This window comes from Acanthopagrus latus, chromosome 23 (assembly GCF_904848185.1).
Source record: "Acanthopagrus latus isolate v.2019 chromosome 23, fAcaLat1.1, whole genome shotgun sequence".
In the NCBI taxonomy this organism is placed as follows: domain Eukaryota; kingdom Metazoa; phylum Chordata; class Actinopteri; order Spariformes; family Sparidae; genus Acanthopagrus; species Acanthopagrus latus.
The window spans coordinates 7,263,467-7,277,560 of NC_051061.1; the positions used below are offsets into that span (position 1 = coordinate 7,263,467).

The 14,094-nt window shown below is 42.9% G+C and overlaps 2 protein-coding genes across 3 annotated transcripts; one reads left to right on the forward strand and one right to left on the reverse strand.

Annotated features, from left to right (window-relative positions):
* The first annotated feature begins 687 nt into the window (after positions 1 to 687).
* mief1 (mitochondrial elongation factor 1) lies at positions 688 to 6,461 on the forward strand. Of its 2 annotated transcripts, none has more exons than XM_037088439.1 (6): positions 688 to 817; positions 1,731 to 2,044; positions 2,393 to 2,546; positions 2,647 to 2,827; positions 3,217 to 3,488; positions 3,784 to 6,461. In XM_037088439.1, the coding sequence occupies exons 3-6, from the start codon at positions 2,400 to 2,402 to the stop codon at positions 4,621 to 4,623; spliced, it is 1,440 nt and encodes a 479-aa protein (XP_036944334.1). In that variant the 5' UTR covers positions 688 to 817; positions 1,731 to 2,044; positions 2,393 to 2,399; the 3' UTR covers positions 4,624 to 6,461. The 2 variants fall into 2 exon arrangements, with proteins under 2 accessions (XP_036944334.1, XP_036944335.1); XM_037088440.1 differs by having other exon boundaries at positions 789 to 923.
* A 669-nt stretch (positions 6,462 to 7,130) lies between these two features.
* napsa (napsin A aspartic peptidase) lies at positions 7,131 to 13,118 on the reverse strand. The gene is made up of 9 exons (XM_037088441.1): positions 12,923 to 13,118; positions 11,685 to 11,838; positions 11,091 to 11,214; positions 9,852 to 9,970; positions 9,500 to 9,699; positions 9,148 to 9,270; positions 8,737 to 8,881; positions 8,406 to 8,504; positions 7,131 to 7,820 (listed from the first exon to the last, which is right to left on the reverse strand). The coding sequence occupies exons 1-9, from the start codon at positions 13,096 to 13,098 to the stop codon at positions 7,659 to 7,661; spliced, it is 1,302 nt and encodes a 433-aa protein (XP_036944336.1). The 5' UTR covers positions 13,099 to 13,118; the 3' UTR covers positions 7,131 to 7,658.
* Between the last annotated feature and the right edge of the window lie 976 nt (positions 13,119 to 14,094).

The following is a 14,094-nucleotide window of genomic DNA, read 5'->3' on the forward strand; positions in this document are numbered from 1 at the left end:
AAAGGTGTAAATGCATATAATGGAAATACCATTGTGCCTAAAATCCGTACTTAAGTACAGTACTTGGGTGAACGTATTTGGTTATATTCCATCCCTAATAAACACAGTGTGGTATGCACAAATATACAACACAAGCATTTTGTCTCATAAGTCACTTACATTATAGGCAGGGGTAGAGTTTTAAGTTTCAAGCTGACATCACCTAATATGATCTCTTAATGGTTCATACTGTAACAACCTTTGGTGCGTTTAAAATAGAAAACTTGAGCAGGAGGTTCAGTTATGCAGCTGTAATCTGTCATAATGATGGTGCTTTCCAGTAGGATACAAATAAAGATTTTACTTGGATCAACACTGTGCGAAGATGTGGTTTCTTATCATGGCAAATTATATATGACATGTCTAGCTTACAATAAAACACAGCTTGCATAGACTAATATTATCACTACCATGCAACACTTTTGGTATACTAACTACATAAAGACTACCTTATAGGTCTTTAAACCATAACTCTTACATCATTAAATCCATAATAAATACACAAACATAATAATTGCTTAATGCAACCATGTAAAATAAATTTTAAAATGCAAAGTAGATGATTATTATAACAATAGTATTAGATATTATTATAAAAGTAGTGACCATTTATAAACATTTTAATAAAATCTATGACGTAGTGTAAGAAATTGTAAGTAACCCGGATGTAGTTTGGAGGGGCTATTAGTTTCCGGCTGCCACTGTCGCATCTGACCCCCGGCTAGAGCAGAGCCCAGTCTCTGTCTGAAGATAAAATCTCTGGTCCAATTTCACGAACGTAGGTTTGCTCATGTTTCCTTTCTTTGTGAACTTGTGTTTTTCTGCCTCCGCAATGTCCCCCGCGTTTTTCTACAAGCGTGTTTCGTCAGTAAGGCTGGCTGAAGGTAAGGTCAGCGCTCTCCTAGCCTAACAGCTAGTTAGCGTGTTAAGCTAACAAGCTAGTCAAGAGGTGTGTGACTTTTCCATCGGGCCAGCCATTTTCTGAAGACAAATGTACCTCGGCAGCTTACAATGCCAGTATTTTATCCTCGGTAAAGGTAGTGCTCACATAGCGGTCGTTGGGAATCAGGGAGTCGATGAGTCAGGATGTTTAGCTTAAACTGTCCCGTTTGCAGGGTGGTTGATAACGTGAGCTCATGGCACAGCCTGTACGAGCTGACTCTGCACCGGAGAGGATGTAATGTTGTTGGGTGTGGGCCATTTGATCCATATAACGGCTACGTTTAATCTGGCAAAGGCGCACCTTGTGTAAAGATGGCACTCGCTGAAACGTGAATACAATATGTCATCTTCAGAGCAGAGACAGATTGAAGATAGATGGACTGAGGGATCATAACTTTAACATGCTACTGTTGCTCTGTCAGAGCAGAGTGACCACTATTCAGGAGTCAAAGGCAGGTGGCTGTTAGCTCCCCCTGGCTTTATATTGCATTGCAGCGCATTGCAGAAACTGTTTAGATAAGTCAATCTCTTTTGTTCCCTCTCCCCACCCGTACTCTCTCACTGTGGCTGTACTTTCACTCATTCCTCCACCTCCTGCCTCTGACATCCATCACTCATCATGAACCCAGCATGAAAACTGGACACACTTGATCCCAGATGACCTTTCTAGTATTTAAGATGAAACACGTTCTGCAGTGTCACTGTTTTCTCTCTCCATACTTTTATAACGTTTGCTGCCCTCCTCCCAGGTGCCAGGGTGTCCCCCCTCTCCATGTGTGGTCCCTAATGGGCGGCTGGTCTCGCAGTGCCGTGCTGGAGCTGTACCGGGCGCTGCTCCGTGCAGGGCGTCACCTTCAGTACACCGACCGCAACTACTATCGCCGCGCTGTGGCTCGCGAGTTTCGCCGCTGCCAGGCTCTGACAGTACCTGAGGATAAGGAGGACGCGCTGAAGAGGGGCCAGTTCTTCCTCAGCAGCCGACTGGGTGGGCTTATGTAGCGGGGGAGAGGTTCACGGATCACCTGGAGGCGGGTTAAAGGTCATCTGGTGGTGTATCTCCCAGGTAGGTTCACAGATATCATTTATTGTGGAAGATGGTGGACAGTTTAGATCTCATGAGTCAGGTTAGGTGTGGTAACTTGTGACTGATATACCTTCTGTATGTATAGTACTTCATCAGTGCTGATTGAGAGGTGTCAATGTGCGTCACAGCAGCCAAAGGACAGCTCATTATAACAATAAACAATGATTATATTAAAAAGCAACAACAACATAATAAAAAGGAAGTGGATAAAGAGACTTGTGTACGTTTCACTTGAGAATTTGGTTATGCTACATACTCTGTGGCAGCGTCTGAGCTAACCAGCAGAACACAGGAAATACCTTTTATCTTGATGTCCTCTGTTTTCAGTGCCAGGATGGCGGGCGTGAACGGAGACCGCAAAGGGAAGAAAGATGACAATGGGATCGGCACAGCCATTGACTTCATGCTCTCCAATGCCAAGCTTGTGCTGGGAGTGGGAGGAGCAGCCATGCTTGGCATCGCAACACTAGCTGTCAAAAGAGTAAGTGCGAAGTGATTTATGCCCTGACTTTTCTCCACCCCACTCCGCGTAAATATCCGTACTAATGTGAACGACGTGCACATGATTCTTTGTCGTGCAGATGTATGACCGTGCCATCAGTGCTCCCACCAGCCCCACCAAGATGGAGCAGGGAGGAAAGAGAAGCTGGGAGGAGCCCGCCTGGATGGGTTCATCCCCGCGGGTTCTAAACCATGACATGAAGTCTACAGTTAGCAGGTCGCTGCAGTCTCTGCCCACTTCATCGCATGCTTTTGAACCAGGTGAGGAAAACAAAGTGCCCTTTTAAATTGCAGTTAAAATTCACCCACATCATTGTTTCTAACATGTCTTTCATGTTAAATTTACCAGCCAATTTATTTAAGTTTCGGCTTTCAGCCAGCTGTCATTTTTGTCTGTTGACAGACAGCCTAATTGGAGGAATCTTGCTCTTCCTGTACAGTGGGTGTTAGCTCTCTGTAGTAGCTGTTTTACGTTAGTTTGATTTGATGTAGTTGAACCTTAAAATCATTATTTCTCAGATGCTGTAGAAGCCCTTTAATTAAGTATTTGTAGATTCTACCATTTTGAAAACGACACATCTCCCCTTCAGAAGTCAACAGTGTTTTGCCAAATCCATATTTTCACTTTCACTTGTTTCTAATCTCCTCAGACTGCCTGCGGAGGGCTGTGGGTCGAGCTGCTGTGGGGAGCAGCGGTGCCACTCAGTCGGACCTGATGCGGGCCCGAATGCGTCTGTCCCTGCAGGAACATCTGTGGGAGTTCTACCAGTGTAACGTGAACATCCCGGCCGAGGAGCAGGCTATGGCCAGGAGGGCAGCGCTGGACATCTGTGCTGAGCTCAGAGTGTTCCTGCACGCCAAACTGCCGGACATGCCGCTCAGAGAGATGTACCTGAGTGGCAGTCTGTATGACGACCTACAGGTAAGAGGTTACACACATTCGGTCCAGTGTTTGGACAAAGGAGCTTTGATTTTACTTCATTTGAGAATATTAATTAGATTTTCTGATCCTTAAGTTGCCAATTGGAGCTGAAAATTCAACTTTTAGCCTTTTTCATCAGTTTTCTATTTAAGTAACTTTGTTGTTGTTTTCCTACATTGCCCTTGTGTTATTTTTAAATAGGCATAACTGTAAGGGTTTAGCAAATGCAGATAATATCACAGCTGTTGAATTTGTCAGTGCTTCTTTAATTGGTATTCATTCCGACATCTTCTAGGTGGTGACAGCAGACCACGCCCAGCTCATGGTGCCTCTCATCCTGGAGAAGAACTTGTGGTCATCCATCCCTGGCGAGGACACCATCATGAATGTCCCTGGTTTCTGGCTTGTCCGCAGGGAGAATCTGGAGTACTTCCCACGGAACAGCAGCTACTGGGACCGCTGCATGGTTGGAGGTTACCTCTCCCCAAAATCGGTCCTGGAAGTCTTCGACAAGCTTGTGGCTGGCTCCATCAACTGGCCAGCCATAGGGAGCGTCCTCGACTACATCATCCGTCCCGTGGTTCCCTCGGAAACGCTGACCCTGGAGGTGCAGTACGAGACAGACCGGAAGCTGTACGTGGACTTCTTACCTCTACTTGTAATGGAGGATGGAACTTCGCTGATTGCCAAACCTCATCGACTCGCTGCAGAGCGCCATGAAAATCTGTGGCGGCAGAGTTTCAGAGTTGCTGAGACAGCACGACTCAGGGCCCTGGACCAAGAGGACGGGGGCTGCCGGTGCGCCTGCCTGAAGGTGGCGAAGGCTGTGTGCAAGCTGAACCCCGCCCTTACCCGACTCAACGCCAGCCAGCTCACCAACACCATCTTGTTGCTGTGCGAAAAAGAAGGTGACTGGACCCAGGAAGCGCTGGCCGACCGCTTCCTTCAGCTGCTGCGGGCGTTAGTGGGACACCTAGAGGCCGGGAGGTTGCCATGTGCCCTCAGCCCTAAAGTTAACTTATTCTGTGAGCTGACTGAACATGAGGTGGACGAGCTGGGGTATACGCTCTACTGCGCCCTTTCAGATCCCGAGGGGCTGCTGAGAACTGCCATGGCACAGTCGGACCATCCCTGACGTCCTCGCTTGTCACTGCACAGCAATGTGGCTGAAACACACCCCTCTGTTTGTGGCGAACAGCGACCTCGAGCCATGATGACGTCTCTGGAAATGAAAACAGTGCATGAAATCATCCTCTCCTGGTCTCTTCATCTTAAATGTCTCTTGATGAACACAGTAGCAGTAAAGATCAATGTGAGTCTTGACATGAAAGTTGCATATGTGGGATCATACAAATAGTCTTTTAATCTCCGAAAGTGGCAGCCTGTTGGAGTGCGTGTGGCTCTCACTAAAGCCACTGTATTAATGAAGTTAATGTTATTAATGCCTAGCACACTGGATGGAGGGATTGGACTCTGGTTGACTCATATCAGAATGGAAGTGGAACACTTGAAATCTTCGACAGAGTTATGTACCTCTGTATTGAATTTAAGCTGTCTTAACAGGTGTCAGAGTTCTTGGAGGACAGACGTGTCCAATGCAGCTCAGTGCCGTTTACTCTGTTTTGAGTTGGGTTCATATCGGGTGAGAGAATGTGAAGTTGACTGTGTGAAGCTAATAAATCTTTTGATCTGCCTGAGAGACTCAAAATTCTTGAGGTAGAGACACATACTAAATCCTTCTCCATGCCCCTGTTGTTGGCACTGACATCAAACAGTGCCAGTTCAGTTTGAAATCCAGGTCTTTGTCTGAGAACTTCATTAATACAGTGGCTGTGCTCATGATGTAAGCTTTACATGTTTGCAGGGATGTGTGAAAGCAAACATTCCGCTGTGATTGGAATGTCTGCCGCCTGCATGTGTTTATCTAGAAATCAAACCGATGAATATACACCAGAGATGTACGTCGATGTCCATTTTTAATGTTTTCTATATCGCGCCAATTTTATTTACTGTTATATACAGGTTAGTGGAAATGGCTCAACAAAGCGGCATCACCATCTTATCATCCACTTATTTTGGCGTGACCGGAAAATGTTTCCATGTGACTGTCCATGTCACACAGAGCCGCTCTTTGTTTGTCCCAAGCAGGAAGTTTTGCTTTCCCCAGGCTCACATTTGTTGCTTTTTGTACACAGGTCGGATTTGCTTTAACTCCTTTTTTTTTTTAATCTCTGAAGACCTCCATCACAGGTTACTTTGCACTGTTGAAATGTTTAGTGTTCTGTTGTAGATTTTGCGACAAGTGTGTCTCAGTGGGACATTCTGAAAGTGTATTTTGTCCACTGGTTTTTGCTTTAATTTAAACTATGAAACTCGTTCAACATCAACTGTTTTTTTGTTTTTTTTTTTAATTGTCCGCTGGCGCTAGTTTGTGCTGGATCTAGTGAGAGGACCTTTCTCAGCCACCTGCAGGAGAAGGTTTTTGTCATTTGGTGAATTAGCCTCAGTGTTAACCTCGGGTCTTGGCCTGATTTCAGTTACGGCCTGTTACTTCTGTAGTCCTGTATTTGTGTGAGCACACTCTTAAGTCCACATTAAACCCTGATTAACTTGTAGTTGCCCTTCTGGACCAGTCTTACTAGAGTAGGTAGCTAGACATGGATTAGCGGTATACAATTAGGCCATGTTATCTGTCAATTCTGACCCTTTACATCAAGTAGGTGTATGGCAATGTTATCATCTAACCTGAAGGCATGATCACTACTTCTGCCCCGTCAGGTCTTCCTATATAATAGATTTCAGGTGCTAGTCCTTTAGATTGTGATCTGATTGAGAGTGATCCACTCACAGGTCTTCTGTTATGTAAAAACAGCTTTGATAGCCAAGGTATCCCATGACATTGCAGGTGACAGCAGGTGGCGTCACTAATACAATAGCTGCCAGGTGGACATTGTGTCTCAACTCTACACGTTGTCCAAATAATCCCACGGTTGCTTTTTGTTCTCACTTTTAGCCTTAGAATGAAAAAAAAAAACAAATGCAGTTACTACAGAGCAAGTGTCCCCTCAGTCCCTGTCCCACTGTCTGTATAGTGTACAATATGTTGATAGTTCTGATGTGCATTCAGTTAATAATCAGCCAGATAATAATGGAGAAACAGGTGAATATTTTTGTATTTATTGTACATTTGTAACCAAAAAGAGCCGAAAATTATTTGCATTGATTTAATTCAACATGTTAAGTACCACTTATTGTGCTCCATGAAGTGCTTTGTTCTGGATGTACTCGTATAAAATGAATCCACAGTAGATCTTTGTGCGCATATTAAGTGTCTTCCTTTGCAGACCTGGTTTATGCTACAAGTTACTACTGTGCCGATGGGAGGGGAGTCACTGTGCCACATTTATATTGTTAAAAACAAATCAAAACAAATCCAAAGTAGATCTCTACCTCGTGGAGAGCATACTGGCCATATGCTGTGTTGCATGCTTTGTATTTTCCTTAGCTTTTTTTTTTTAAGTTCAGCTCTGGAGTTGAACATTGCAGCACTTTGAATACTTCATTAAATGTTACAAATGACATTCTATCGGTTAAACTTTGTGTTTTTTCCCCGCCCTCCTCAAAAGGAAGCGCACACATTTCAAAATTTGAAAAGACAGTTATTTATTTCAAGTTCATTTAGTGACATTTGGTAAGAACAATACATGGCGTGTTAAAAGAAACATCCTGAGATACCTTCAGCGTACAAAAGCAGCTAGTTTTAACAGACACTGGAAACTGGAAATGTGGTTCAGTTGGTAAGAGTTAGCTGTTGTTCCATCAAAGCATAAAGTACAAAAATTCTAGCACAAATGCATAGTTCTGATTGACCCCTGTCATATTAAAGATGAAGGTCAACCTCAGACAGCTTTGCATACAAGTGGAAGTAACCGAGTGAAGCAGTCCCTTTGTTCAGTGGCAGAAAGAACATCCACGCTTCTTGCTAAATGTGTGGAAAATAATTATTGCAGCATCCATATTCATGTGAACTCCACATTCTAAGCAGATATGACCATTTTGAAATGCTTTGGTTTGTTGCAAATCAAATAACGCAACATTGGTGAATTATAGCTTTGCCTGAAATTATCTTTAAAGTTAGATTACCACCGCAGATGAGACGCATTTAGCAGACTACTTGGCTGGGGCAAAGCCCACACGATCAGCGTTTCTGTCAAAGACAGTGTAGTACTTCCCGATGAATATATCTCCCAGGATCCACAGGGGCCCTGCGGGAGGAGGGATGTCCATAGCCATGAAGCCCGACAGACAGATTGACATACCCATCTGAGACTCCTGCATCAAAAGTAGAGAGACGAAATATCTGTCAGTTTTGCAAGAATAGTTTAAAGATATGGTGACACGTGTATCAAATTCTGTTTTACGACAGTGGTCTGGTCACAGCACTTATGCACGTAAAACACCTCATTGGCCACCATTAATTTCTCCTGTCCATGTTGGCTGTGAGGAGATCACCTAATATAATGCTTCCCAGTGTAAAGGGAAAGGAGACAATTCAGTCCCCTGTATGGGCAAGAAACTTTGCACTAAAATGGCAATAACCTTTGGAAGTCTAGAATATGACAGGCTATTTGTCATGGCTGCCAGCCTAAATATATTTTTTGGCACTTTTAAAATTGATCTTGGAAAGTCTTGACTGAAAACCTTTTTGCAAATGAGATCAATTATACTTTTGGAGGTGGTTGACACACACACACACACACACACACACACACACACGAGGAGACTCTGTGCTGCTACTAGCAGAGCTTGTCTGCTATGATGTAGGACATACATGTTAATCATTTAAGTAATGCTGTATGAAATAACTGTCAGTGACTGAATTAAAACAAGTTATCCATCTGACGTGAGTGATTGTACCTTCATGACATAATCCTCTCCAGTCAGGTTAAACATCTTCCCTCCAATGTTGAAAGAGATGACAGGCAGCGATGGGATCCTATTACAGTCAATCCAGTACTAGTGAAGAAGCACAGTGGAGAACAGTGTTGAAATTCTTCAGAAGTAAAAAAAAAAAAAAAAAAAAGGAAAAAAAAGTGAGCCTTGTCGTTATGTTTCATCAACCTGCATTAGTGTCAAATGCAGCTTTTGCAACCCTTGACCACAAATGTCAACTGCCAGTAGGTTTTAGATGTTACAGCAACATGTAACAACTGTCAAGTGAGCTTTGTGTTTCATGCATCATCTTCACCTCTCCCATCAGCAGGGGCAGAGCTCCGATGGCTTTTTGCAGCGCTCTGACTTCTTCCACAGGACCTACAATTAGGGATGTTCCCGTGTCAACAATGGCCTGGCAACCAGCTTTGCAAAGACTGAGCTGGTTGCCAACTTGAAGTCTGTAGGGTGGGTGAGAGAGAATAGATACTTCAGTTTACTGTAAACTCCTGCTACAAATTTTGTTTTGTTGCTGTGATGGGGATTTTAAGACCATGAAATACCAACATTTCACCCATGTGCCCGCAACCATTTTAATGTACAGTTAAAACGGACTGAGCCTTAGCAAAATGAACTCCATCTATGACAAAACAGAACAGAGTGTGTCAACCTCGATACTACTCCCAGTTCTGTGTGATAATGATATCACATAAAGGTTCCTACTCACCCGTTCACTCTGATTTGCCAGTAGGCCTTTCGTGTCACATTGACATAGTGCAGGTCTCCAGTGTAGTACTGGGGATCTGTCCCTCCCAGAATCAGCTCTCCTCCTACAGCTGCTTTTGGGTCTCTAAGAGACAAAACAGACACAAGCAGAATTGTCCGAGTAAGCAAGAAATACCAAAATATGCCAACTAGAGTTGCGAGTGTGAAAACCCCCACACAGTTGCACAATTCATCATAGGCTGGGTTTTGATGTAGCAGTAGAATATAAACTTAGGACAAATTTGACCAATACAGGATCCAGTGACAGTACAGCCCGTTCATCTGACTATTTTATTCTTTTGTCAGAGACCAACCTGCTTATGTAGAAAGAGAAAATGTTCTGGGGCAGCAGTTTGGCAGCCATGGCTGTGTCAAACACAGGAACGACATTAGCCACCGATATGGAGGGGTAGGCCATGCCCAAAACCCCATCAAACCGTGCCACTGCAAACGTGATTCCAGGCTGCTTCACGGCTTCACCAAACTGCTGGTGAGGAACAGGCAGACCCGCAACCTGCAGGCAGAGGAGCAGGAGGCCGAGAGAGACGTCAATACTGATGGAAAACACCAAGTCTTATAATGAAATAATAGGAATGGTGTGACCAGCAAAATTGAGGAATGCCGTTAAACAAAAGTGCCATGTGAGCGAGCACGTGTGAAACTCACAGAGACTGTGTCCTCGCTAATGAAGCCAGACAAGCTGCCTCTGCCGTACCGGATGGAAAACTCTGTGCCGTTCTGAACGTATGTGGTCGACTTCTTTGAGTTGTAACGATGGTGAAGCCCTGATGAGAGAAGAGTCAAACACAACAATGAGCAGGATGTCAGAATGTTTGTGTTAATACATCAATAACTAAAATACTTTTAAATAGGGCCAGTGAGGTGACACAGACCATAAGGACACAAAACACTACAAAGAGACTCCACTGAAAGAGACACAAAAACAACTACCAAAAAAAAAAAAAAAAGGGACATTTTATGCCGTTTAGTCTGGGGGTCTGTAGATGTAGCTTGGGACTTCTACATGTTTGTGTCCAGGGACTAACTGCCATATTTGGATTTAAAAATGGCAGCTGTTATTGTAATAACTATACATTACAGTATTTAAAGTAGTTTGTTTTTTTCCACTTATTGCACTGAACATATCTGAGCTATAATTCCCACAATGATGCAACGCTGCACCTGTAATTTTGCACAATATTACTCAAGATACAAACGAACAGGATGTGCCTTTTCAACCATTTTAGAATATATGTAGTTAATATTTATCTCTTCTTTGCGATACATGTCAGTATTTCATCTGATCACATTTCTGCACTCCAGTCAATTGCTCAAGGGCACTACAACAACAAAAGTTAAAACTCTGGACAGAAGGATTGTCCCTATAGATTGCCTGATGATGTTTACTAAAATAATTCTAACCACCAGCTGACATAACATTAACCTGATTGGAACTTCTAGTTGAATTCACTCCATCTTGAAATCATAATATGTCAACCATTGCTACTGTATGTTTGTCTGATATATTGATTACCCACCATGGTGAACAGATTTGATTAGAAGCAATTCAGTTTAAGCTAACAGGACAACGTGTCTTCACATTGTTAAATGTCTTTTGAATGCAACTGAGGTCAAGGTCAAGTTTTACTTCCTTTTTACACAACACTGGAACTTTCCTACGGGTAACTTTTTAACTTCTGAACTTCAGTTCAACATTCCTGTGAATAAGCATTACTAAACAGATGATGGAGTGACCCTGAGGAGAAGCAAACTCTAAAGGGATAATGAGAGTAAGTGTTAAATTTTAGTCACAACTGTGACAGCATCTTCCAGGAAGTAGCCAACAGACACACAGGCAGTACAGAGAATGTCGAGCAAGTAATTTCCCCAAAGACGCAAACTCACAGCAGGCGATATCGAGGAAAGAGCAGTGTATGGAGGGGACCCAGAGGTTGGAGGAGCCTGTGTCAAACAGCACAGTGAAGTCCTGTGGAGGGGTGCCAATGCTGATCAGCCCATAGTACTGGGCCTGAGAAGACAAAGAAAAAAACTAAATATGAACACAGATTTGCTGTGAAACCTCCACTACATCTGCACGGCAATAGACAAGATTCATGCTTTAACGTATTGTGATCTAGTTCGTGTTCATTGCACAATGTGCATCAGGGAACAAATGCAGAGCAAACTGTCCCCATTTCATGTTTCAAAGTCAAAAAATTCAACCCATGATATCGTGGTTGCTAAGAGTAATATTTACTCAGTCATTCCTCCTTTTTCTTACTGTTAATGCTGCTCAAATATTGAACTTTCAGACTTTTCTTGGCCCACAGTGCCTTCTGTGGCTCCAAACTCTTGGGTTAAACTGAAAAGTATGACGGACATTTTCCACATTTGGTTGGAGGTACTCAAACCTCACCGTGGGGCGCACTCTCACCATCTGCCTCAAGGGGAGAGGATTATGACAGAATTGTCAATTTAAGTATACTATTAGCCACATACATCCATGAAGTTGGTCAGCCTCTCCACAGGCAGTTTGGGGGAGGGAGAGCTGTCCACCGCTCCTTTGCTCTTTGCTAAAGCCCGAAGCTCCTCTAAAGACATCCCATTGTCGCTCATCAGGCGGCGCATGCTTCTGGTTTTATGAAGGGGGACTCTGAAACAAGGCATTATTGAATTAAATGCAGCGGCAGAAAATAAGGAAGTACATTTAATCAAATGCTGTACTTCAGCACAGTTTTGAGGTGCTTGTATTTTGTTTTCTGCTTCATTAGGGTCTCCCTCCAGTACAACTTGGCAGACTTTGTTTAACAATACATAATATGATCAACAAATAATGCAATAGTATAGATTAACACAACACTTTATCAATACCTGAGGGGGAGCTACCCAGCAGATGAACTGTACTATTACAAGAATTAACATTAAACACTGTAATTTTGAAGAAGAAATTCAAACTCAGATTTATTAAGTCAGAAATATTTATTTTTATTTTGACCAGAAAATGGCTAATTTGCTCAGAGGAAGATAAGGTCCCCAGAACACTGTCTGAAGTTAGAAAGGTGGCAGGGTCCGCCACATATAACTAAAAGCAAAACAGTTTTTGGAATTGTGTTCCAGTTTATTTATCCAGTCATGAAAACATTTATTTGAGGCATGAGATCAGTCAATGAGGATCTCTCTCATCTAATTAACATCTCTTCACGCAAAACCAAATAGTACAACTTTAAAGTGAGGAGGACATGAATGCATCAATAACTGACATGTGTATTATTTAATACACTTGTCAGTTATTGATTCTGAAGATTTTTTTCTCTTTTTACTTAAGTTACGACTTTCACTTGCATTTTTGTAAAGTATTTTCTACTTTACATAAGTTCAAGAGTTGAGCACTTCCTCCATCTGGTTAAATATAACATGACTGGAGGCTGCTTCCTGGAACGGGGCGCTTGTCTCTGTTCTCCACATTCAAACTACAAAACTGGGCTAGGTGTTAGCATCATTTTAACCGCAACTGCGTCATTATCACAGCGAAATACTTTTTTTTTTGCACTAATTCAACGAGTGTTTACTGGAAACACGTGTGGCTAATTACGAGTGCACCAGAGGTCAAGGACGCTAAAACACCCACCCTTCACCTGCAGCCATTGGAGTCTGATGCTACGACCTGTTGCTAGGAAGGGATGCGGCCGCAAACGTTACGTTAGCTGCCAAAACATCAGCTAATAAACAGCCTTTACCTGATAATGGCGGCGCACTGTGTCACCAGCAGCGCCGCGACGATACAAAACATCTCCAGCCGTGTCATTTCTCGCCTCGCAGAAATAACACACACACTTTTTGTAAAGTTTCCTTTCCTGACGAGCGCACAAACACACGCTACTTTTTCAACTGACGCAGAGAGACAGAGTGACATGCATCGGCAATGTCCGCCTTCACTCGGTTTTCCCCGTTATGTTGCTCTGTGATTGGAGGGGGCATAATCAGTAGCGCGCTCTGATTGGCGGAAGAGGTTAGCCATCATCCCGCGTGCCAGACTGGCGCTCAAGGTGTGTTTACAGTCACGAGTTGTGATGGAACTGTCAACTGAGAGATAGAGCACGCACTGACACCTTGTGTCAATGTTTTAAAGTCCACCTGAGAAAACTTTTCATATAAAAGGGCGCATTAGTTTGTTCTTTTGATGAATACTTCTCACCAGAGAACTTATAAACCCAACCACGTAGACTGAAACCGACAGATAAGTGAGCTCATTAACCAGAAAAGATGTTGATGTGCCCTGACTGGCTTTTCTAATAAAATTTTGCGCTTGGTGTGTTGCATTTGACAAGCCTAATAAACGACACTGCCACCCCGCCCAGTCTTGCAATTCAAGTATGATCAGAACCAGAATTCCTTTATTAGTCCTGCACATGGCGAAATGTGTGTGTCACAGCAGCCAAAGGACAGTTCAATTTAACAATAAACAACAATAATAGTGAAAAATGAGTAATAAGTTTAAAGGTAAGAAATAGAAATAGACTTGTACATATATACTGTACAATATAAATTGTAATTATAAACACTGTGGGCAGTGTACTGTTATTAATAAATGATAATCCATATATCCATATAATTCAATAATTCCATCATTTGAGCCTTGGGAGAAAAAAAAACAGTCAGCATGAAGTTCATGTGTCAAACTTGGCAAATACTGAATCCTACATAACTCATAATCTTCATATTACTTTTGTCCCATGTCTATCAAACCCCATGACCCTGGTATGCTACACATGTGTTCTGTTAATTGGCACTCCATCAACATCAGGTTCAATTCAGTAGTACTCAGCTGGAGAAGACAGCTGTATTGTGTCCTCTGTAGCTGTGGACGCAGCTTTCAAATGTCTGAGAAAATGAGCCTTGAGTTGGAAAC

Excerpts from the sequence above, each read along its gene's own strand:
- mief1 (XM_037088439.1), top strand. The coding sequence starts at position 2,400 with ATGGCGGGCGTGAACGGAGACCGCAAAGGGAAGAAAGATGACAATGGG. Across the intron at positions 2,547-2,646 it reads CAACACTAGCTGTCAAAAGA|ATGTATGACCGTGCCATCAG; the intron begins GTAAGTGCGAAG and ends TTTGTCGTGCAG. Across the intron at positions 3,489-3,783 it reads GTCTGTATGACGACCTACAG|GTGGTGACAGCAGACCACGC; the intron begins GTAAGAGGTTAC and ends GACATCTTCTAG.
- napsa (XM_037088441.1), bottom strand. The coding sequence starts at position 13,098 with ATGTCACTCTGTCTCTCTGCGTCAGTTGAAAAAGTAGCGTGTGTTTGT. Across the intron at positions 8,882-9,147 it reads TGGCAAATCAGAGTGAACGG|ACTTCAAGTTGGCAACCAGC; the intron begins GTGAGTAGGAAC and ends CCCACCCTACAG. Across the intron at positions 8,505-8,736 it reads TGCCCCTGCTGATGGGAGAG|TACTGGATTGACTGTAATAG; the intron begins GTGAAGATGATG and ends CTTCTTCACTAG.